General features: G+C 44.4%; 1 protein-coding gene across 2 annotated transcripts in view; it reads left to right on the top strand.

Moving 5' to 3' along the window:
• Positions 1-22,378, top strand: part of NBEAL1 (neurobeachin like 1) — a 978,461-nt gene that overhangs the window by 920,845 nt on the left and 35,238 nt on the right. For both annotated transcript variants that reach the window (XM_085648956.1, XM_085648955.1), the window contains 2 exons: positions 8,437-8,553; positions 21,709-21,870. In XM_085648956.1, coding sequence (XP_085505082.1) covers positions 8,437-8,553; positions 21,709-21,870 — 279 coding nt within the window. The remainder of the gene's footprint in view (positions 1-8,436; positions 8,554-21,708; positions 21,871-22,378) is intronic.

Genomic DNA, 22,378 nt, shown 5'->3' with positions numbered 1-22,378 from the left:
GCAGGTCTACAGAAGTCTCGTCCGAGGACTCCGGGACCCCGATAACGCGCACGTTGTTGCGCCTGGCCCGGCTCTCAAAGTCCTCCAGCCGACGGGCGGCGAGATCACTCTCGGTCCGCAACTTACGGACCTCGGTCTGTAGTTCCTAGACATCATCAGCGAGGCCCGTGGTCTTGAGGTCCAGGGTTTTAACTCGTTCATTTGTTTTGCCCAAATCCGCGCGGATCAGATTAACGTCCACCAAGATGGTATCCACTTTGTGCGCCAGGGCATCAAACTGTCTCCCAATCGAAGTCTGCAGCCCTTCGAGCGCGCCCATGACATCCTGGAGCGAGAGCTCCGGGGCCAAGGGTGAGGCAGTCTTCTGTGCATCCGGCGACTGGCTCGGTCCACCCGGTCCACCCTTCTGCTGGGCATAGCGGTCCATATTATTGGCCTGAGTATAGGCTCCCCTCCTGGTGGCCTTAGGCTTCAAACGATCCACCTCTGCTTTGCCCGACATGGTTGGCTCAAGCAGGTCGGTTCAAACAGGACGACCCTCTCTCAGCGAAAGGAGTCAGGAGTGCTCAGTCCTGCGATGGGCCGCCAGAGTGGCGTGCAGAGCGTCCAAATGATAATAAAGCAGCCGAGAGCACTCCCTGGGCAGGGCAAACAAAGGGCGAGAAAGTGAAAGTGAAAGGATGGGGACCTCCGTCCGGTAGTTCACACCTCGCCTGGCCGCTGTTGTTCAATTAGAGGTCGGGCATCCTGCCAACTCTACCCCCTGGCATCACTCGGAGATAGGCCTCAATCTTCCGCCATGCATAACTCCGGTTCCCGGTGGGCGATCCGACTGCGGGTAGCATCAATCGCCTCCCTGACAAGTCATCTGCACGATGCCATGCATGCAAACAGGATTAGAGACAGGATAGTCGACGGAGGGCACGAGGGTCTCGGGAGCTCAAAGCTCACGCGGCCATCTTGGTCAAGCGCTAGGCTCCTCCCTCCTAGCTTGTACTTTTTGACTTCGGTGCTGGCATTTAAACTTTTGCAAACTAATATTTATTTACTTTCAGTACCCCAGAGTGTGTGGGAAAAGTTGCAGTTTTTGGAGTTTTTCAATTAGATCCTCTTTAATGAGATAAACATTTATTGACGAAATGAAAATACAACATGCTTATATTGTGCCATTTGCACATTTTAAACATGCAGTAAAAGTATTAAGAAGGCTTCAGTGGAACAATTATCAATATTTTCGGCCACATAATTACACTCTACTCCATACCACATAAATACACTCCATGTCACGAATCAACAATCCACATAAATACACACACCACACCAAGCCACATAATACCACTCAACATAATTTCGTTCAACATCACACAGATTCATGCCACACAACTCAAAAGTCACACAATTCCATTCCCCACTACATAATTCCACACCAAAACACAATTTCGCAACACATAATTCCACTACACACCACATACATCCAAACTACACCACAAACATCCACCTTATTCCACAAAATTCAATACCACACCACATAATTCCACTCCATGCCACTCATGACAGTTCAGGGTGGTAAGAGGACAGAGAAAACTTTGGTTCACCTCCCATAACATCTGCTCCCTCAGAACTGCTGTACATAGACAACAAGCATTCAACTCCACATAATTCAACACAATGCCACACAATTCTACAACACAACAAGATTACTCTCAACATAATATTACTCAGCACCACATAATTCAACTCCACCTAATTACACGCTACTCAATACCACATAAATTCACCAACCCCACATAAATTCACTCTAAGCCTCATAACAGTCCAGATAAATACACTCCACACCATGCCACATAATTCCACTCAACGCCACACTGTTCCATGCCACACAATTCAACTCCACACAAGTCCATTCTACAGCACATAATTCAATACCAGACCACATAATTCTACTCCACAACACAACTTCACTGCACATTACACCCCACTACATAACACTCCACAACACAAAATACTAATCCAAATATTTACACTTCATGACACATAAAACTCATATACGCTCAATAACACATAGGTAAAAAACATTGCCAATTACAAAGCCAATAGCTCTAACAAACAAACGCGAGACCGATTGCATTTCTAATGCTTGTTTCGAAAGTTGTGATGTCCTTTCATGTCGGACAATCCATCACCTTCCAGCATTCTATGCACCACCTCACCTCTCGAAAGTAAAGAGACTTCATTGATTGGACCCCAAAAGATTGCTCATCTGTTACATCATCATACCAAAGACCATAGAGTGTATTATCAGCTCTTTGTAGGGTACAATGGAGCAAAGATTAGTAAGGCAGTGCAGAAAAGGACCACATCAAAGTGGATAGTCCTTTGTATAACAATCTGCTACGTGTTGGCCAGGAAGCATCCTCCAGAGTGTCTGAGGGCTCATTCAAATAGAGCCATGGTTGGTACCACTGAGCTGACAAGCGGAGTGCCTGTTCTGGACACATGTCCGGCCTTGACTTCCGCGTCACTCCATGCATTCATAAAGAACTACTGCCTTGATATCCAGGTCTTTAACACTTCCTGGCATTCCTTTTGGGCCAGAAGGTGAGGAAGAAGACTGGGAGGAGCCGCTTGACCCTTTAACTGGCAAGTTTGACAAACCAGACTGGTGAATGGACCTGCGTAATGCCAGTGGTCTAGACACTTTCCCTGACACTGGCCTGCTTGCCTGTCCTACCGTGGCTATGGATGAGGGAGCTTCCAATGCTGTGGTGGTGAGGAGGGGTCCGAGGTTCTCGGCCTCGAGCTCCCTATGGTGGCATTGAGGACTAACCTCCTGACAGAGGTGCTTCAGCCTGCGACTTCCTCTTCTTACCCCCTTTTGCCATTCATTGAAGCCCTCATGGACGTCCTTCTGGGGCAGTTGGTCCAAGTCCAGCACAGGGGCTCCTGTGGATAGGATGATCTCCCGCTGCCACTGCCCCGCTCCTGGGACCCAATGTACCTGACCAAACACCCCTCCCCTGAGAGCCTGTCAGTCCAAACTTCTTCATCAAAAGGCGTATTCCCTTCTGCTCCCTCAGATAGGGAGTCCAAGAAGCTGGACCATCTTGAGAAGAAGACGTTCTCTTCCTCCAGCTTGGGGTTGTGTTCGGTGAATACCACATGCCTCTTGGGCTGATACTCCCAAACCATCTGGAATACGGTTGCACAGATGCTGCCTCAGTGCCCGAAGGAGCCATTCTCTCTCAAGCAGTGGCAGACGGGAGAGACGCAGCCAAATTCACCATACGAGATGGACTGGATACCACCGACCCACTGGGCAGAATGATTGCCACGTTGGTAACTTTTAGACGCTACTTCTGGTTGGGAACTTTGGACTTCAGGATATCTCCAGTCTTCCTTGATGGACATGGCCTTCGTTGGCAATCGCCTTTTTGGCGACAAGGCAGACTCAGTGCTTGAGCGCTTCAAGGATTCTTGAGCTACAGCCAGATCCTTGGGTCTCGCAGCTACCTCATGTCCATCTCAGTCTGCCTTTCGTCCCTTTCGTGGCTACGGAAGGGGCGCCCTGCCATGTCCTGTCCTGTCCTGCCCAGCCACAGTCACGCAAACTGTCCAGCATCTGCGTGGCCAGGGAGCCAGTGGATGGGCCAGTCCACCCTTACCCCCTGCCGCACTTCAATCCTTCCTAGTCCGACATTTCAGGTCCATCAATGGCCAGTTGGAGGCAGGATCCTTCGTCACTTCCTCCACTGGCAATCCATCACATTGGACAGATGGGTTCTGCAAATAGTCCAAAGGTGCTACTCCCTCCCCTTCGAGACTACCCCCCTCCATGCCACCTTCTTACGATCGTATGACGAAAGATCATCTGGCACTTTACCGCTAGGAAGTATCGGCTCTTGGCTAAGGGAGCTATAGAGAGGGTCCCTGTCCCAGAAGTAGGTTGTGGTTGTTATTCCCGCTACTTTCTGGTACCCAAGAAGGACAAAAGCCTCCGTCCTATCTTAGACCACCAGGTTCTCAAATACTTCCTCTGAAAAGAAAAGTTCAAAATGCTCACCCTAGCCCAAGTTCTGTCTGTACTCGACCCAGGAGACTGGCTGGTGGAGGTGGACTTGCAAAACTCTTATTTTCATATCCTCATCCTGCGGCCCACAGATGTTACCTTTGGTTGACGGTGGGTCTCGAGCAGTTTCAGTTCACCGTGCTCCCCTTTGGCCTTACCAGTGCCGCTTGAGTGGTCACAAAGGGGATGGTGGTGGTCACAGCTCATCTGCGCAGAACATGGATTCCAGTCTTCCACCTATCTCAACGACTGGCTGTTGAAGGCGGGCTCGCTCCAGGCTGTCTTCCCCCACCTCAGACTGCGCGGACCTCCTGCATCCGCTGTGGGCCACTACCAATGTGCCGAAGTCACACCTGACTCCCTCTCAGATGCTCCCTTTCATCGGGACGGTTCTTGACACAGTGCAGTTTCGGGCCTATCCTCCCGAGGTGTGAGTCCAGGATATCCAGGCTATGATACAGATGTTTCAGCCTCAATCCCAGACTTCGGTGAGAATGACTGAGGCTGCTGGGCCTTATGGCCTCCTGCATCTTGCAGTGGGACCTGAAGTTCTGATGGGCGCAGCATCAGGGGAATCTTTCCGAGTACGTTCTGATCTCAAAGGGAACTGCGCACCAACTGTAGTGGTGGCTTACGAGCCAAGATTGGGTCAGAGGCATGTCTCTCTCCCTTACCCAACCAGACCTAGTAGTGGTGACGGATGCATCACTTCTGGGATGGGGTGGCCACCTGGGAGAGTAGGAGACCAGAGGCATCTGGTCTCCAGCGGAGTCCGGCCTCCATATCAACCTTTCGAGCTCCGGATGATCAGACTGGCACTATAGGCATTCCTTCTATCTCTCAGGGAGAAAAAGGTGCAGGTGTTCACCGACAACACTACTGCTATGTGGTACTGGAAAAAACAGGGCGGGTGGGGTTATGGACCCTTTGTCAAGAGGCTCTCTGCCTCTGGACATGGCTGGAACATTAGGACATAACCCTGGTGGTTCAAACACCTGGTGGGCTCCCTGAACGCCAGGGCGAACAAACTCAGCTGTCGGTGCCTAGTTGATCACGAATGGCATCTCCATCCGGAGGTGGAACAAGGTCTCTTTCAACAGTGGGAAGAGCCTTGGTTAGATCTGTTTGCGTCCGAAGAGAACGCGCAATGTCAGCAGTTTTGCACGTTGGAGTTTACAAGGCGGCGCTCGCTCGTCAATGCTTTTCATCACATGTGGAGCTTTGGCCTCCTGTACGCCTTTCTACCTGTGTCACTACTGCCCAGAGTGCTCAATCGCGACCAGGCTCAAGTCATTTTTGTAGCTTCAGACTAGGCACAACGAGTCTGGTACCCCTTCCTTCCGAGCATGGCCATCGATCCTCCGATCAGACTGCCCCTTCGGGAGAATCTTCAGTTGCAGCAGCAAGTGAGGATTTTTCACCCAAACCTGTCCATTCTCCACCTCCTTGCGTGGAAATTGTGTAGCGGCAGTTGACAGCTTTTGACCTTCTGCCCGAAGTCTGTGATGTTATCTTGGCAGCCAGGCGTCTCTCCACTAAAACGGTTTACATCTGTAGATAGAACAAATTTGTGGCAGGGTGTACAGAAAAGGCTGTAGATTCTCTTTCTCCTCCTCTTTCAGAGGTTCGCTTGTATATACTTTCTTTTGCCAAAAGTACTCCCCACTGTCAACTCGCAACTAAGTTGCTGAATGCATTTGAACAGTCCTAGAGCTCTAAAGGTATGGAGGTCCCTGCGTGAAGTCAGAAAAGACCACCACTATTGAGTGGGGAAGGAGGCAACTCCTTTTGTTTTATATTCCCTCACACACCCATACTTTTTAAGAGCTCCCTGAAAAATGGTCGTGCCCACCTCGACTTCTAGGCGTTGAGGTGTCCCAATGATGAAGCATGACACCACTAGGGTGTGTGAGGGAATATAAAACAAAAGGAGTTGCCTCCTTCCCCACTTATTAGTGGTGGTCTCTTCTGACTTCACGCAGGGACCTCCATACCTTTAGAGCTCTAGGACTGTTCAAATGCATTCAGCAACTTAGTTGCGAGTTGACTGTGGGGAGTACTTTTGGCAAAACAGTGTATAGATACGGGAGGGTGCACTCCCCTCATTAGTTCCCCTCGGCCCCCCTGTAAGTTTGGAAACCTTTCCTGCTTACGTTTGTGTATAATATACTTTCTTTTGCCCAGCAGGGATCTGCTTTGGGCACTCTTAAAGGATATCTTGCAGCCATCTCTGCTTTTCTTCGGCCGCCAGATCAGCCTTCTTTATTAAAATCTCCTATTGTTAAGGACCTTACTCATCTGTTCCCTCCATCTCCTTTTGTGATGCCCCAATGGGACTTAAAAGGGTGCTCACCTTTCTTATGTTTGCTCACCTCTGCTCACAGGGTAAGCGAGCTGCAGGTTTTATCTTAGAAGCCCCTTTTTCTATCTTTCTATCCGGATAAAGTGGTGCTTTGGACCAAGCCTTCATTAGTTCCTAAGGTCGTCATGCCTTTTCATGTGGGACAATCTGTCACTCTGCCCACCTTTTATCCAACCCCACATGCTTTCAAAGAGGAGGAGAGACTCCACCGTTTCGACCAAAAACGTGCATTGTCTTTTTATGTTGATCGCACAAAAGACTTCCGGGTGTATGATCAATTCTTCATTGGCTATGTGGGTGCCAAGAAACGTTGGGCTGTTCAAAAACGGACCTTCTCCCGATGGGTTGTCCTTTGTATCAAAATATGCTATGCTTTGGTAAAAAAGAACCCTCCTGTGGGGTTGCATGCTCATTCCACCAGAGCAACGACGTCAAGCACACCTTCAGCAGGTGGAGTTCCAGTCCTTGACATCTGTCAGGCAGCAACGTGGGCATCTCTGCACACGTTTAACAGACACTACTGCCTGGATAACCATTTCCAGAGGGATGCGTACTTTGCCCGTTCGGTCCGCCAAAGCTTTCTGGTTCGATCTTGGTTCGCAGAGCCTCCTCGAGGGATGGTATTGCTGGGGTATCTATTCTAAGGTAAGGAATCTACTACTAACAGTCTCTATCAAATGAACAAGTTACTTACCTTCGGTAATGATGTACCTGGTAAAGACATATGTTAGTTGTAGATTCCTTACCGCCCCACACATCCTCCCCGCTCTGCGACCTGATTTCTAGAGCTAGGGACTCTCCTAAAGGGCCCTAGTTTTGACGCACCAGTGGTCAGTTTCTTTCATGGATCTGCGCTTTTGGCGTTGAAAGTTGTGTTAAGAACTGGCGTCAGCGCGCATGGATGATGTCTAATTAGGTTCCACGACTTCATTCCTGCGTCCATGATGCGCACTGCGGACACGAAGCTGACCGACGCTGCCTAACGACGCGCAGGGGTACTGCTGAAGCAGAAATCTCCGGATCCAGACTGACGCCTGGGATCATTCTGAGGTAAGGAATCTACAAGTAACATAAGTCTCTACCAGATACATCATTACCGAAGGTAAGTAACTTGTTCTTTATGACTTCTCAACACTCTAGATGTTCTCCCACTTAACTGTAAGTATTAGATTGATCTCAGAAGGATGAAAGATTGAGTCTGTAAAATAAAAGCAAAGGTAGTACCCTGGCACTGCACGAGAAGTGAACTGTTTTTCACAAGTTTGAAGAGAAAGGGCCAACCAGAGCAGTAGCTGAGGTTGAAGAACGTTCATTGCACTAATATATGGGCAGAGGACGCTCCATAGTGTTGTAGATTAATTGGACATTAAGAAAGTGCATAGGCTGATACTGTTTTGAATGAGGAGGCCAACTCTGGGCCAGAAATAAGAAAGAACCTTCACACTAATGGAAGAAGAAGGGAAGAAAATGTGCTGGTGCAAGGAGCAGGCACTTTGGCAGCAATGTAATGGAGTTCCCTAAAACTGATTGAAGGGCAACTTAAACCATAGTATTAATATTAGGATGAAGACCAAGGGAGCTTAGTATTGATGGACAATGGAAGACATATTGTCCTAACAGGATAGAGTTGGCACTGTTCAGTATTACTTGATGTTTTGTACGTACGGATTAATTTTCCCTGTGTATTTCAGTAAAGATCAAACCTTGTGTGGCTGATTTAATTAAAATTATCTCCCTAAACCTAAGTTTGTATTTAAAGCAGATGCAGATAGCGCAACTCCTTTTCACAGCAACTCTAACCAGTGGCTTCCGAACAGTGAAATCACCTTGCTTGTCCACATATCATGAACACAAATACAGAGCTATCACAGTACCTCAAAACAAAATGTAACTTGGTGTAGGTGTTTACAGGGCAGGGTATTAGACAAGCTACATGTTGGTGTTATTTTGTGAAAATAACCTTTAATATTTGATTTCATTTTATCTTTAAAACTTATGTACACTCCAGGGAGGTGTTCCAGTAGGAATGGCATCTAAACCTATGCAAATCCTGTATGGACACACAAACGAAATCTCCAGTGTGAGTATCAGCACAGAGCTGGACATGGCAGTATCAGGAGCCAAGGTAAGTGTTACTTATTGCCCCAGAGTAAATATATATTTTTTTCTATTTCTATTTTGTAAGGACCATTGCAATCATTCTAGAAGGATGTTGTCTTAGTAGTAGAGATCTCCCGTAAGTCTCCTCTAAGTTGAGCACCTAAACAGCACTCCCTCTCCAGGCCTCACAGAGAGTTTGTGGACACATACTGTACATATTACTATTCCAGATCAATGTGGCAAAGGCCATAGCAGCATTTGTATTGTCTTTGCACTGCCTTCCAGAGGCCCTATGGCCTCCATGGAGCCAGAGATCCAAAAGCAGGGAATGAGCTGACATTCTAAGAAGTAGAAGTGCCTTAGAAATAGGGAATGCTGAAGTAATGAAATAATAAAATTACTACAATGCTGAACCAAAGAAAGGAGAAATTCATATGCCATGAGTGAATAAGGGCAGTATGATGTTGATAGTGCAAGATGGAGATGACGCCAAACTATGGTGAGAATGGCTGGATTTCTGCTGTACCTGCAACATAAACACTGTCTTCCAGCTAGGAAATGTAACTGCTTGCTGGGCATTTTGTTAGAAACCAATACTACTGTAAGAAGATTGCTACTGCTTGAACTGGCTTTGGAAGAGGAACTGAAATATTCTTGACCCTCCGCAATATAGGAGATGAAGATGGCAACCCAGCAGCAGCATATGCACTGGATACCAACTACACACCCAGGTCAATTCCCACTTTGAGAATTTCTTACTGCACAGTGTGGGTCAGGAAGAAGGATTTGAACACTAGGTGATTTTCACACATGAGAGATGTTAAACTCTGGCATCCACAGAATAATGATTATGGGATGACACTCTTCCTTTTCCAGACTGGAGCATCCTAAGAAGGCAGTCTGTCTCTGTCACTGTGAAAGAAAATACCCTAGAAAGGGCTGACCAGATTACCCATCAGTGAGGCTTTGCATATCACAAGATCATAAAACTCCTGGCCTTGTGGAATTTCAAGATATGTTGCTGTGCCTGTGTCCCCTACCTCATAGTGTGGAGAAGGCAATCGCGTCAAACTAGTCTGCTGTTCCAGTTAGGCTGCATTCTTCCAGAAACTCGAGCAGTAGTAAGGAATGGTATATTGAAAGCAACTTGTGCAGGTTGTAGAAAAATTACTTTCCAGCATTTCACAAGAGGAAGCTGCAGGCATTATTCAAATAATTTTCCAGATGCAAAGTAACAGATAGCTAAGAAGGGTCCACCACATTTGACTTGGACTTAACCACCCTGAAAGACACTAATGCAACTGTCAACCAACTGCAACCAATCTGTGCTCTCCATGCAGCTGCAACTCTTTGGCGCTCTACAACCCCTACCTCTCCAGTGGTTATTTAAGCTTGATGTCAATTGTGGAACTAGGATATTCATCAATAAAGTCTGGGGTGGAACCCTTATAATAAGTATTATGGCTGAAGACCACTAGCTGATTCACTTCCATCTTGGTGTCAGCCAGGTTGAGGTTTAGACTTACTGCAGGAATATCAAACCTTGTTTCAGGGACTAGGATGCCTCAAAATAAGTGACTAAAGCTGCTGTGTTTTTGACCTAATGATAAAGCAGGTAGTACTCAGACACAGACATAAACCCTTCCACACCCATCACTAATTGTGACCGATCGGCACAGTGGCAACTGCAGGAGAAACCTGCAAGGTTCAAGGTTCTACACCATGGGCTTTACAAAACCAAAGTATATATCCAGGTGAGGCTTTGTTCAGACATCAGGTTACCTAATTGAGCCCTACGGCAGGAAAGATCCATAACTCCCACACTGGATGAGATTTTAGCAGACCGAAATAGGACAAGTTAGACTTCAATAGAGAATACCATCAATGGAAACTGCTGGTGCCTGAGTTTTCCTTCACATTACAGCTATAGTCTATTAGCTGCCAGTGTGAGGTACCACCAGAGAGTATGGTCAACTCATCAATTGTTTAGAACAAAACCCAGGTTTTCCAAATATTTGGCTATCCAAGTACTATTTCAGTAGTACTGCACATTAATCAACACATTGAGACATTAGTAGCTTGAATACAAAATGTTCCTGTTTCCCTTGCATGTCTAAGGATGAACCATGAAAATAGAGATTTAATTTGACCATAGTATATATTCACCCTTACATTACTTCTCAGCACTTCTCAGTGTGGGCTCCCAGTTGCTAAAGCAAGTTTGTGTGAGCATGAGTTTGTCCTTTCGAGTTCAAATCAGAGGCATTCATCTTTTAGGTCTGTCAGAGTTGTGGTATCTGCTATTTTATTGTTTGCTCTATTCAAAGGAGTTGACATGATCCTTCGAAAACGTGGCTCATTTTACCAAGCAATTGGGATGTCTCTACTGTTTTTTACAGTTACCTTCCTTCCCCAATTAAATTGTGCAAGTCACAATTGCAGCTCTGTGTGTCTCTGTTTTTCTTGATGGTATGTGGCACAGTTTAGAAATTGTGATTGTTGATGTAGATAATTCTTCTTAACTACTTTGAGCCTTTCTAATCTTAATATAAATGTGAGGCTATTTACAAAGATCTGCTCAAATGGTGTTAGCAGTTCAGGATTTTGTTTTAGTGATTTCTTCAGATTACTGAATGTGCCCAACTCTTCAAGTGAATATGGTCTAGAGTTATTTAGAACTCTTAATTGTATTATTATGTTATCAGCATAAATTATCACTTTGTGCTTGCTTCTGCTAGATTGAATCCCATGCTGCTTTGGGCCGTCTATCATTTTACCTCTGGTTACCTGAATTTTATCATAAAGTAAGCTGTTCATATTGATTCTTACATGTCGTTCTGCATACCTCCATGTCCTGAAATTACTCTAGGTTTTCTTAGACTTTGGCCCTTCTTAAAATTCCAATTTTCCCAAATTAAAGATTTCTTCAAGGGCAATACCAGAATAGATTGTATGCCTTTTGTTTTTCCTTTTTTTATTTGGCATATTTTCCTTAGTTTTGGTATCCTCTTATGAACCTGATATCGGTCAAGGTCAGTTAGCTGTGGTAAGATAAATTTCGGGCTGTTGACAAATATTTCCTGTAGATTTTTGCATGGTTTTAGAAGTTCAATAGATGTATGATGTACACATTATTTCAGGCCAATAGTAAATGTTGGTATAAGTAGGTTTTCATCTTCGCTCATGGAATGTTATACCACCATTTTTTTATGAAAGACTTGGTCATTACTAGTGGATCAGCTAGGAAGGAGATATATGTCTTGTACTACTACTGATCACATCCCCTTCTCACCATTAGGCTCTCGCCCGAGACTTTTCTTTGTCAAAGTATATGTGCCATCAAAATGAGTTGCATGGTCAAGTTTCAGTGCCACACGGCACATACCGTTGCAATTCCCCTCCAGGAATGCCATGCAGAACTTATATATGCACCACTCCAGCATGCTGACGTAAATTTGTTGCTTCTAGGTTGGGGCGCCATCTGGGAGAGGTGGTGATTAAAGGCCTCTAGTTTTCAGTGGAGTCCTGGTTCCACAACAACCTTCTGAAACCGAGGACCATCCACTTGGCATTGAAAACTTTCCTTCCATCCATCAAGGGGAGGCTGGTGGAGGTGCTCACAGACAACATCACCACCATGCTGTACTGCAACAAACAGGGCGAACAAGCTCAGCCATCAGCTCCTAGCGGATGATGAGTGGCAGTTACACTAGGAGGTGGTGTAAGGTCCCATCTGCGAATGAGGAGAACCTTGGCTCGATCTGCATGCCACTACCAAGAACATGCATGGTCAGCACTTCTGCGCATTGGAGTTTCCAAGGCATCTCTCACTCAGACATTTTCTACCTCAAGCAGCACTCGGGACTCCTATATGCCTTTTTCACTGATATTACTCCTGACCAGAGTTCTTGAGAATATCAGGACCTACTGGGCCCAAGTCATCCTACAGGCTCTAGATTGAGCTCGGAGTGTATGGTATCCAGAACTCCTGGGCTTGAGCTTCTGTCCTCTGATCAGGCTGCCCTATTGGGAGGATGTAGTGTTGCAGCAGCAGGGCAGCATTCTGCACCTGAGACTTTGTAATGTCCACTTTCAGGCCTGGAGATTGAGCAGCTACAGCTGAACACATTCAACCTTCTTCCGGAGGTGGTTAATCCCATCTTGGCTGCCAGGCGTCCCGTGAGGAAAACTGTATAGGCCTGTTGTTCGGACAAGATTATGCTTTGGTACTACACACGCCGGATTGACCCCCTCCAGGCTAAGTTATCTGACATTTTGTTATTTGTTTTGTCCCTAGCCAGGCAAGACCCTGTCCTGAGCACAGTTACATGGTACCTTTAGTTTAATCTGCTTTTTTAAGGTTTCTGGATCAGCCCTCTTTGTTCAAGTCTCCTGTTACGAGATTTTTGTCGTCCCCCCCCCCACTCCTTTTCTCATGTCACAAAGGGATCTTAACGCTGTCCTCATCTTTCTACTGTGCACTCAATTTGAGTCACTTCACAAGTCTTTTGCAGCTTTTCACCCTCAAGACAGTGTTCCTCATCACCATTACATCGATGCACGGCATGTGAATGAGCTTCAGGTCCTCTCTGTCAACCTAACGTACACCCCGACAAACTGGTTCTGCGGACTCGGGTATCACCCTACCAACGGAGAAGGAAAGGCTCCATCGCTTGGACCCCAAGAAGGCACTGAGCTTCTGCATAGATTGTACCAAGGGCGACTGGGTGGGCAATCATCTGTAAGTGAGGTTCGCAAAGGCAAAATCGGCAAGGCTGTGCAGAAAGAACCATCTCCTACTGGATCGTGCTCTGCATTAAGATCTGCTACGCACAGAATATAATGCAGCCTACAAAAGGACTACATGCTCACTCTACCAGGACCAAAGCTGCTACCACTGTGCTTGCACACAGTGTCCCTGTCCTAGACATTTGGCCGCTGCATGTGCTTCCTTCCATACATTCATGAAGCAATATTGTCTGGAACAGTCAGATCCACCAAGAAGGGCATTATGCCCACTCATTTCTACATGACTTTCTGGTTTGAGTCCAGTCACAGCCAACCTCCGGGTAGGTATTGCTTTGGTATCTATTCTAAGGGTCAGGAATCTGCGACTAGAAGTTTGTATCATAACAACATGTTACTTAATGACGGTAATGCTCTTTCTAGTAGATACTCCATCTAGCCACAGATTCCTCACCGACCATCCCTCTCTGCCACCCCCCCATCCTCTGATTCGTCTGTATCGATTAATAAGATTCCAAGTCTAGGAAGCTTCACACTGTGCATGCCAGTTTGCTTTTTGGGCTCTGCGTCTGAAGGCATGGACAGTCATGAAAGCAACTGACATTATCACGCTGAAGTTGCACCTATTTATGCGTCACAAGTCAATGTCTGAGCGGGACAGTGTAGTTGTGGAGCAACATGGCGCCACCTACTGGTGTTTAAAAGTACTGCTGAAGAATTTCCTGACCCAATCTGACTCCTGGGGAATATTCAAAAGGTGAGGAACCTGTGACTAGATAGAGTCTCTACCATAAAGATTGTCCCTGAAAGTACATAACTTGCTCGTAGAAGAGACACATTGCCCTTACACAGTTAAGAATCGAAATATTTCTTAGAAAAATGTTCCGTTGCCGTGTCTATTTTATCATGAAGATTTAATAGACACACTTTCAAAATTCAAGCCTTTCACAGGTTTTCTTGGGCATTACTTTTTTCCAGTTTCCATGTAGGGGGTTCCTGCTTAAAGATTTTTCATGTTTTTGTTAGCAAGTATTTAACAAATAGGCCAAACAGCTCTCAACTATTTAAGACAAGCATGTAAAGTGCATTGGCATAGAGAAGAGTGGTGCAGTGGCATAGAGTTCAGTAGAGTGACATAGAGTGCAGTGGTGTAGAGTGCAGTCATGCAGAGTAGAGTGTTGTAGAGTGCAATGTCATAGAGTGCAGTGTTGTAGAGTGGTGCACAGAGCAGTGACATAGAGCACTGTGGTGCAGCGTACAACAGAGTGGCATAGAGTGCAGGGACGTAGCGTACAGTGGCTCTTGAGTGCAGTGGCACAGAGTAGAATGTAGAGTATAGTGGCGTAAAGTGCAGTGTTGCAAAGTAGTTGGCATAGGTACAGTGGCGTAGGGTGCATTGGAGTAAAGTGGTTTAGAATGGATTGCCTTAGAGTGCAGTGGTTTAGAGTAGCGTAGCGTACAGTGCATTGTTGTAGAGTGGTGCAGGATCAAGTGTTGTGGCGTTGAGTGCGGTGGCATAGAGTAGATTGTTTCAGAGTAGAGTGGAGTGGTGGTGTAGAGTGCAGTGGTGTAGAGTAGAATGGCGCAGTGTTAATTGCAGTGGCCTCAAAGGGAGTGGCACTTGGTGGGAGATGAGTGGCGTAAAGTGCTGTTGCATAAAGTCTAGTGGCATAGAGTTTCAGAGTGAAGTGGCGTAAAGTGGAGTGGCGCAGGGTATAGTGTAGTGGTATAGAGTGGTGGTGTAGAGTTCATTGGGGTAGAGTGCAGTGGTGTGGAGTGGTGTTGTTTGGAGTGCAGTGGTGCATAGTAGCGTGGGGTGAAGTGCACTAGCACAGAGTAGTGGTGTAGAGTAGAGAGACGTAGAGTGCAGTGTCAGAGTGCAGTGGTGCACAGTAGATTAGAGTGGCGTAGAGTGCAGTGGTCCTGAAGAGTAGAGTGTTGTAGAGTGCAGCGGTGCAGAGGAAAGTGGCATAAAGTGCATTGGTGTAGAGTGCTGTGGTGTACAGTGCTGCAGAGTAAAGTACCATAGAGTGCAATGATGTAGAGCAGAGTTCTTCAAACTTTTTTACTCTGAGCCCCCACCAAGAATAATGTTTTGAGGTTGGGCCCCCCTCCAAAACTTTATGGTAAGGATTGGGGGAGCAGGAGGGACATGAATGCGTGCAAGGAGCGGGGCTTATGAGATTATTTCAGGAATACTTTTTCTATAGTTTATGAACTGCACTAAATATGAGACTTATAAAACAGCAAATGCATCAAACAAAAAAGATATTATCCCAAACAAACTGCTCCCCATAATTGGGGTGTTGTGAGCCCCTCACACTCTTTGACCCCAATGCAACTATACCTGCTGCACTAATGAGAACTGCAGTCCTGAGTAGCAGGCTATTTCCTCTGCATCTTTTACCTGTTCCCCACCATGACGGATCATCACCTCGGCCCTAATGCTTGAAAGGAAAATAAGGTCTGATGCCCCTTTTGTAAAGGTAGACAGTCATAACTGTGATGCAGTGGGCCCCTCAAATCCCTGGGCCCCAGTCCTGCTGCATCTGCTTCCTTAAGGATAACCAGCAGTGACCACTTACACACTTGGCAGCAGCACCAGTTTCACAAATGAATGCCCCTTTAAAAAAAAAAAACACTTGTATTGTCCCTTTCTTTAGGGTATCTCTCTGAAGAAGCTGTCTCTGGCTATTTGTAAACACAAAAATGAGTCCCCGTACAGTGTTCCCTTTTCTGGGCCTTCTCTTTGACAATATCTATGAATCGCGCTCCTTTCCTCTGTCTCCTAGACCATTACTGTGAAGCCCCAGGGATAGAGAGGATTATAACTCTGCATCTGAATGCAACCCTTCCTTCCTTCTACCTGCCACCCCATGGACTCAGCTTTCACAATGCCCTTGAATTGTTAATAATGACTTTGAGATGCCTCTGCCTGAAATTGAAGGGTGTGGTGGTAGTGCAGAAAGTTAAAAAAGAAACCAGCCTTCTTACCAGCCATTAATTGATTGAGTCATTTAAAGCCAGGGCCACTGGAATTATGAGTTTCTGCCGCAGCAGCGTTTGCCACATAATTTTCAGTTTACTGCATTTGCTACTTAATCTGCAGATTTCAACAAAAAAAACTTGATTCTAGCTCAAACGGAACAAAAGTTACTTAAAGCATGACAAAGTGTTCCGGAGCAGTGGAAGGACCTTTGCAATGATTGACTAGTAATCTTGTAGTTGCTTACTGCTGTATTTGGGTGTTAAACTGGTACTAATGAGGTGAAATATTTCCCCTGACAGCATTACCTTTAGTTAAAATGACAAAATAATGAAGTAATGCTAACCACAAAATGTGGCGCATTGTGCCGCATAATTTACGTTTTCTTGCTGCAAACCTGCCACATAATGTTGTCCTCTTCTGCTGAATAATTCCAGTGGCTCTGCTTAAAGCTTCATGGTGGCAAAGCTCTATTCTTTTTGAGATGTAATTTAAGAGTGTTATCAGCTGAGATCTGGATTAGTGGAGACACTTATAAAAATGTCTGCATTAGATACAGTTTGATTACTTATTACTAAAAAGTATATTTGTAAGAACTTGTTTTATCTCAATCACTGCATCATTTTTCAGCAGCCTAGCTTAGAGTAAGTAAATAATGTTTTAAAATAATGACTTGCATATTCACAGTGCTTTCTGCTACAGGCTGGGACCTCATAGCACTATAAACAGGGCCATTGGAATTATGCGGCAGTAGATGGCCTAATTATGCAGCATGGTTGACTAACTTCTGCAGCAAGCAAAGGCGAATTATGCTGCATAATGCTGCATATTTTGTGATAGCATGACCACATTATTTTGCTATTTTTACACTTGTTAACACTCTCCTAGCTTTTATTGCCCCTCATAAGTACCACATTAATACCCACATATAGCAATAAGCAATAGGAAGGTGACCAGCCAACCTTTAGAAAGAGCCTTTCACTGCGAGGTCACATGTTGCTACATTTTCAGTAACATTTGTACCGTTTGTGCCAGAAACAAAGTTTCTTTTTAATCTGCAAATTATGTAGCAGATGATGGATTATGTTGCAAATGCGGTAAATTCATAACTATGCGCTGTGAGTGCAGGGTGAGCGTGAAAGTGAAGGGTCAGAATGAGGAGTGAGTTGTCTGAAAGCAGGCCGCATTCCCTGATTCTTGAAGTAAATTTGCATGTTATTGACGGCGGCGTAGGGTTTCAGATATATGTTAAACTATTGCTATTATGGAATTAATCAGGGATCGAGGGTGAAGGAAATAAATAACGTACTGATCCTGCAACAAACTTCCAGTTTTATGATTAGGATTGCCAGCTCATTATTTTGATGTTGCAGACAGTACAAAAATAAAGTCACCCAAAGCCCTATTCTCAGCACTTATCTGTGTGTACTTCGCACAGCAAATATAAATAGAAAGCACTTTTAATTGTGTTCTAGGGTGGCCTGAATGATTCATGCCTGATAATTAAAGGGAACAGACATAAAAGTCACATTACAAATTAATAAATACTTTATTTATAGCCTTATCATACGTGACTGGCATTTTTTCTATTGGCAACCCTACTCTATATTCCTTTTCATCAAATGCATTTTCACACTACAGCAGTAAATGTAAAATACAAATGTAAGGAATAGGCAGTGTGGGGGCCCAGGGGGAACTGAAAACAGAATAAAAACGAAACCTCGGTAACCAGTTTACAAAGGTATGCAAATGGTCTTTAAAGACCTGTGAAAAACTCGGGTGTGCCGGAGATGAGACTCCATACACTGCCCAGCTGAGCCCCCAGCAGCTCACTCACTGGCCTCTGGCCCCATGTAAATTTAAGACAGCCTGGAAATGCAGCAAATAAACATTGCCGCACTTCCAGGCCATCTTCATTTACATGTACTTGCAGAAGCCTTTGCATCCCCCTGGGAACCCATCCACACCACACCGGGGGTGGGGGGGGAGAAGTACCCTACAGTTTGAAGGCCTCTGGTGTAGAGTATCATGGAGTAGAGTGTGGTGGCGTTAAATATAGTGGCATAGAGTGCAGTGGCACAGAGTAGAATATAGTGGCGTACAGTGCAGTAGTGCAGAGTAGATTGGCATAGAGTGCAGTGGTGATTGGTTTTGAGTAAAGTGGCTTAGAGTGCAGTGGCGTAGCGTGCAGTGTAGTGGTGTGGATTAGCGCAGAGTGCAATAGAGTGACATAGAGTGCAGTGGCAGAGTAGAGTGAAGTGGTATAGAGTAGAGTGCAGTGGTGCAGATTAGATCAGAGTGGTTTAGAATGCAAGTGGTGTAGAGTTCAGTGGCGTAGAATGACATAAAGTAGAGTGGCACAGTGCAGTGTTGCAGAGTATACTGTCATAGAGTGCAGTGGTGTATAGTAGAGTGGCGTGGAGTGCAGTGGCTCAGAGTAAAGTGATGTAGAATAGAGAGGCATAGAGTGGAGTAGTGCAGGTTGGAGTAGCTTAGTTTGGAGTGGTACAGAGTAGTGTGCACTGGCAGAAAGTGATGCACAGTAGAATGGAGTGTGGTAACTTGGAGTATATATGGTATGGTAGCAAATAGCTATTGCAGACAACACATCTTCAATTGAAATGATCATTACATTTGAACTCACATACAGTTTTACTGCTAAAAGTATACAGCACACAAACGATTGTGTGGAAATGTCATTACCCAATGTATTGATTTGATTGTCAGCACGGTTCATTTACAGACATTCAAATTTTGTTGTGTGCTAGAAAAAAAAGTCTGTATGGTCTTCCTGAAGCAGACCCACACTAGCCATCATACAAGTCCGAATAAGAAAAATAAACACCAAGCTCCCTGTAAGACACAGCCTGACATTTGACCTATCTCTTTGAATGCACAGCAAATCTGACAAGATAAGAACTGAATTTAAAGGCCAGTTTACAGAAAGCGAGTTTATGGAAGAATACAGTAAACAAGGTTTGGGCAACGGAAGGGACGAACTTGAGCTCAACAGCCTAAAGCAAATAAAGCCAGCAAATAGAAAGCCAGAAAAACATTGGAATAGGTCTCGCCTTTAATATTCTGTAGCAGTGTTACCTGCTGGTTTTGTCAATGGTTGTTTGCGTGCAATTCATTATGGGAAAAAGCTTTTGAAGAATGCTGACCAATGTAGTACAGATTTTAGTGTGTAATTGTATTATGTTGTTCTTGGACATTGAGAAAGGAAATACATTATTATGGAGGTATAACATACAAAATTAAAAACAGCAATTCTGCATTAGCATGATATTGAGAGCAGAAAGAAATGTTTTTAATATAACACCTTGATTTCAAACTGATCTTTTTCTGAAACATATTGGGAACAGCATGTACATATGGGAGGAGATGTGACCTAATAGCAGGGCTGTTGAGTTTGGATATGGGTAACCAGGTTCGAATCCCACAGCTCAACAACCTGTGATTCTGTGCAAATCACAATCATATAACTTAACATAATCAGGTTTGCCCTATTAAAAAACTGCACAAAAAGTGGTTTTGACAGTGTTCAAGTGAATGTTGTTAAATATTACCAGCTAGGTATTAACAAGTTTGACACTCATTCATGGGGTTTGTACCCAAGTAACAATTGCATTGCTATCTGATAAAGTTTTGAGGAGCAACTTGGTAAATTCCTTAGAAAGCAAATAATGGGTTCTAAAACAAAATGTCCCTCTGCTCCAGTGAAGTTTCTCAAAAAGTGAAGGTACTTTACTGCCAGAATGGTCTGGATTCAGACTAATGGCAGCTACTCGTATCTCTTACGACATTTGCATTTCACAGCTCACAGTGCTGAAGCTTCAGACACAAAGGTGCTCACCAATAACATAAGCACTGCTACCATTTGAAAAAATGTGTGCTTCCCTGGAACATCAGTTTATACACCGTGCTGGCTTCATTCGTGGAATAGCAGTGGTATACTAGTACCATTCACAAATGATTTAAAGAGCAACCTCTGTGAGCTCCTGGAATTACATTGAGGAGTGCTGTACAAAATTTTATGAAACTCAATTTAAAAGCAAAATTGCTCTTTGCTAGGTAGCTTGGTTTTGCTGAAAGTAAATCATTGCAAAATAAGTACGCCCCCAATACAGTACCTTGTTTACCTGAATTTTGTTTTGTGACCCTGTAGGCTTCTTTTGTTAGAGAAGTGTTTTTTCTCTATCTATTATGAGCAAAATCTGTAAAATCAACCTACTCCATGGGAAGAAAATCAGTCTGCATTGAAGTCAGCCGAAAGTCAGCCGAAGTCAGCCGAAAGCACAGTAAACACCAGGCTCCCTTGAAGATATAGCTTGACATTTGACCTCTGTCATCAAATGTGACAAGATAAGAACACGATTTACATGCCTGTGTACAGAAAGGGAGCTCTTGGAAGGATACTGGTAAATAAGGTTTGGACTCGGAAGGGACGAAGTGAACATGGAAAGCCTAAGCCAGCAAATGGAAAGCAAAAAAATTTGAGTTATAAACCACAAAGCCAATGGTAAGCAACGGGCAGAATGCATTCTCAGGTCAACTGCCTGGAACTCCCCAAGAGGTCTTTCGCATACCACTGTCTGATAGCCTGCAACCTAATAAGGACAGAATCCTCTGTATCTTCTTTGTATTAGATTACATTCTGAGGAGACTTTTAGTTCCGGAATCCCCCTAAATGTTCTTCTTTTATGGAAGTATTAACATTTTATGAGTATAAGCCTAACAGCAGCAATACATCTCCTATGAGTTTCAGTATATTACGGTGCACACATAAAAAGTTTGTTGTTGTACTTGCACAAAAGATGGCACTTGGTTATTAATGGATCTATAGAACACTAACATTTCTTCAGTTGTGATATTTTCAGAGACAACTCTCCATTTTGTTGAAAAAGGTAAATTTACCACTGGTCTGATTATATACCTTGGGCATCTTGGGTATTGGGCAAACTTTGGTAAGTGGCAAACGTGAGCTTCTTTGAATGACCAAGAGAGTAGTCATACAAGTAAGAAATATGAAAGAGGTTTTTTGAGGTGAAACACACCAAAACTTGTTCCTTTGTAGCATTGTCATGGGCAGATTATCAGCAGTACAGCCTTTCATGCTCCAGAAATGATTCTAACAGTGTTCTTGGGTGCCAAAAGGCAATTAGATATATACTTTGTTTAGTTAAGTCCCTAATGACATAGAGATCCTACCTAATGCGTGTACCACTGCAGATTTGTCTTTGGGTGTCCTCGCTTAACTCTGGGGAATTATTCAACAAACCAGCGTGAATCTGTGGAAATTTGTGTCAGTAACTTACTTTCTTTCCTCCTCTTAAGAATGTAGTCATATTACCTCTTAGTGGCTTTTCAGACATCCATTCCAATTGATTTTATGACTGCATAATTACAATACCTGTATTTTATTAGTATTACTTCTTTTATTTACAGGATGGTACAGTTATCATTCATACTATCAGAAGAGGCCAGTACATGCGGACTTTGCGACCACCTTGTGAAAGTTCTCTGGTGCTGACAGTTCCTAATTTGGCTGTGTCTTGGGATGGGCACATTGTCATCCATACCAGCATTGATGGTAAAAGCTCACTGAAGGTATGTTCTTGCTCACCACCCACAATGACGTATAGTGAAAGCGAAGGTATTATCTTTATCATATGAAGAACCGTGGATGAAATTCCAGATTTCTTTATTGTTTGTTCTAGGCAGAAAGAGGCCATTTTGAATTTGCCACATTTTTGCATTCAGTACAGATGGAAACAAGCAAACAGATTATGTCTCTATTTAGGGTAATCCCTTTAGTAAAAATAGAGCTGTCTTTGGGCATCGTAGGCCTACTTTACCTTGCAGTAAAAATAGTGCATGTTCAAGTACTGAATTTTGCTTATACAAAACAACGAACGATACATAGTTTTCTATGGAGTTGTCAACCTATTTGAAAATTATTAGATTAGGCATGTTGGGCTTGATGTTACCTGAATGTTTAATTTACAATATTAGGCTGCAGTATTGTTCATTTATTGTCTTACCAAAGTGATGTATACTGGGAAATATTGTGTACATGGAAACCATGTAATAAACAGTGGAATTGACATCAATATAA

The sequence above is a fragment of the Triturus cristatus genome, chromosome 3_2, assembly GCF_964204655.1.
Source record: "Triturus cristatus chromosome 3_2, aTriCri1.1, whole genome shotgun sequence".
Classification (NCBI taxonomy): domain Eukaryota; kingdom Metazoa; phylum Chordata; class Amphibia; order Caudata; family Salamandridae; genus Triturus; species Triturus cristatus.
The sequence above is the reverse complement of the archived record's forward strand: the minus strand, read 5'-3'. Positions and strand labels throughout refer to the sequence as shown.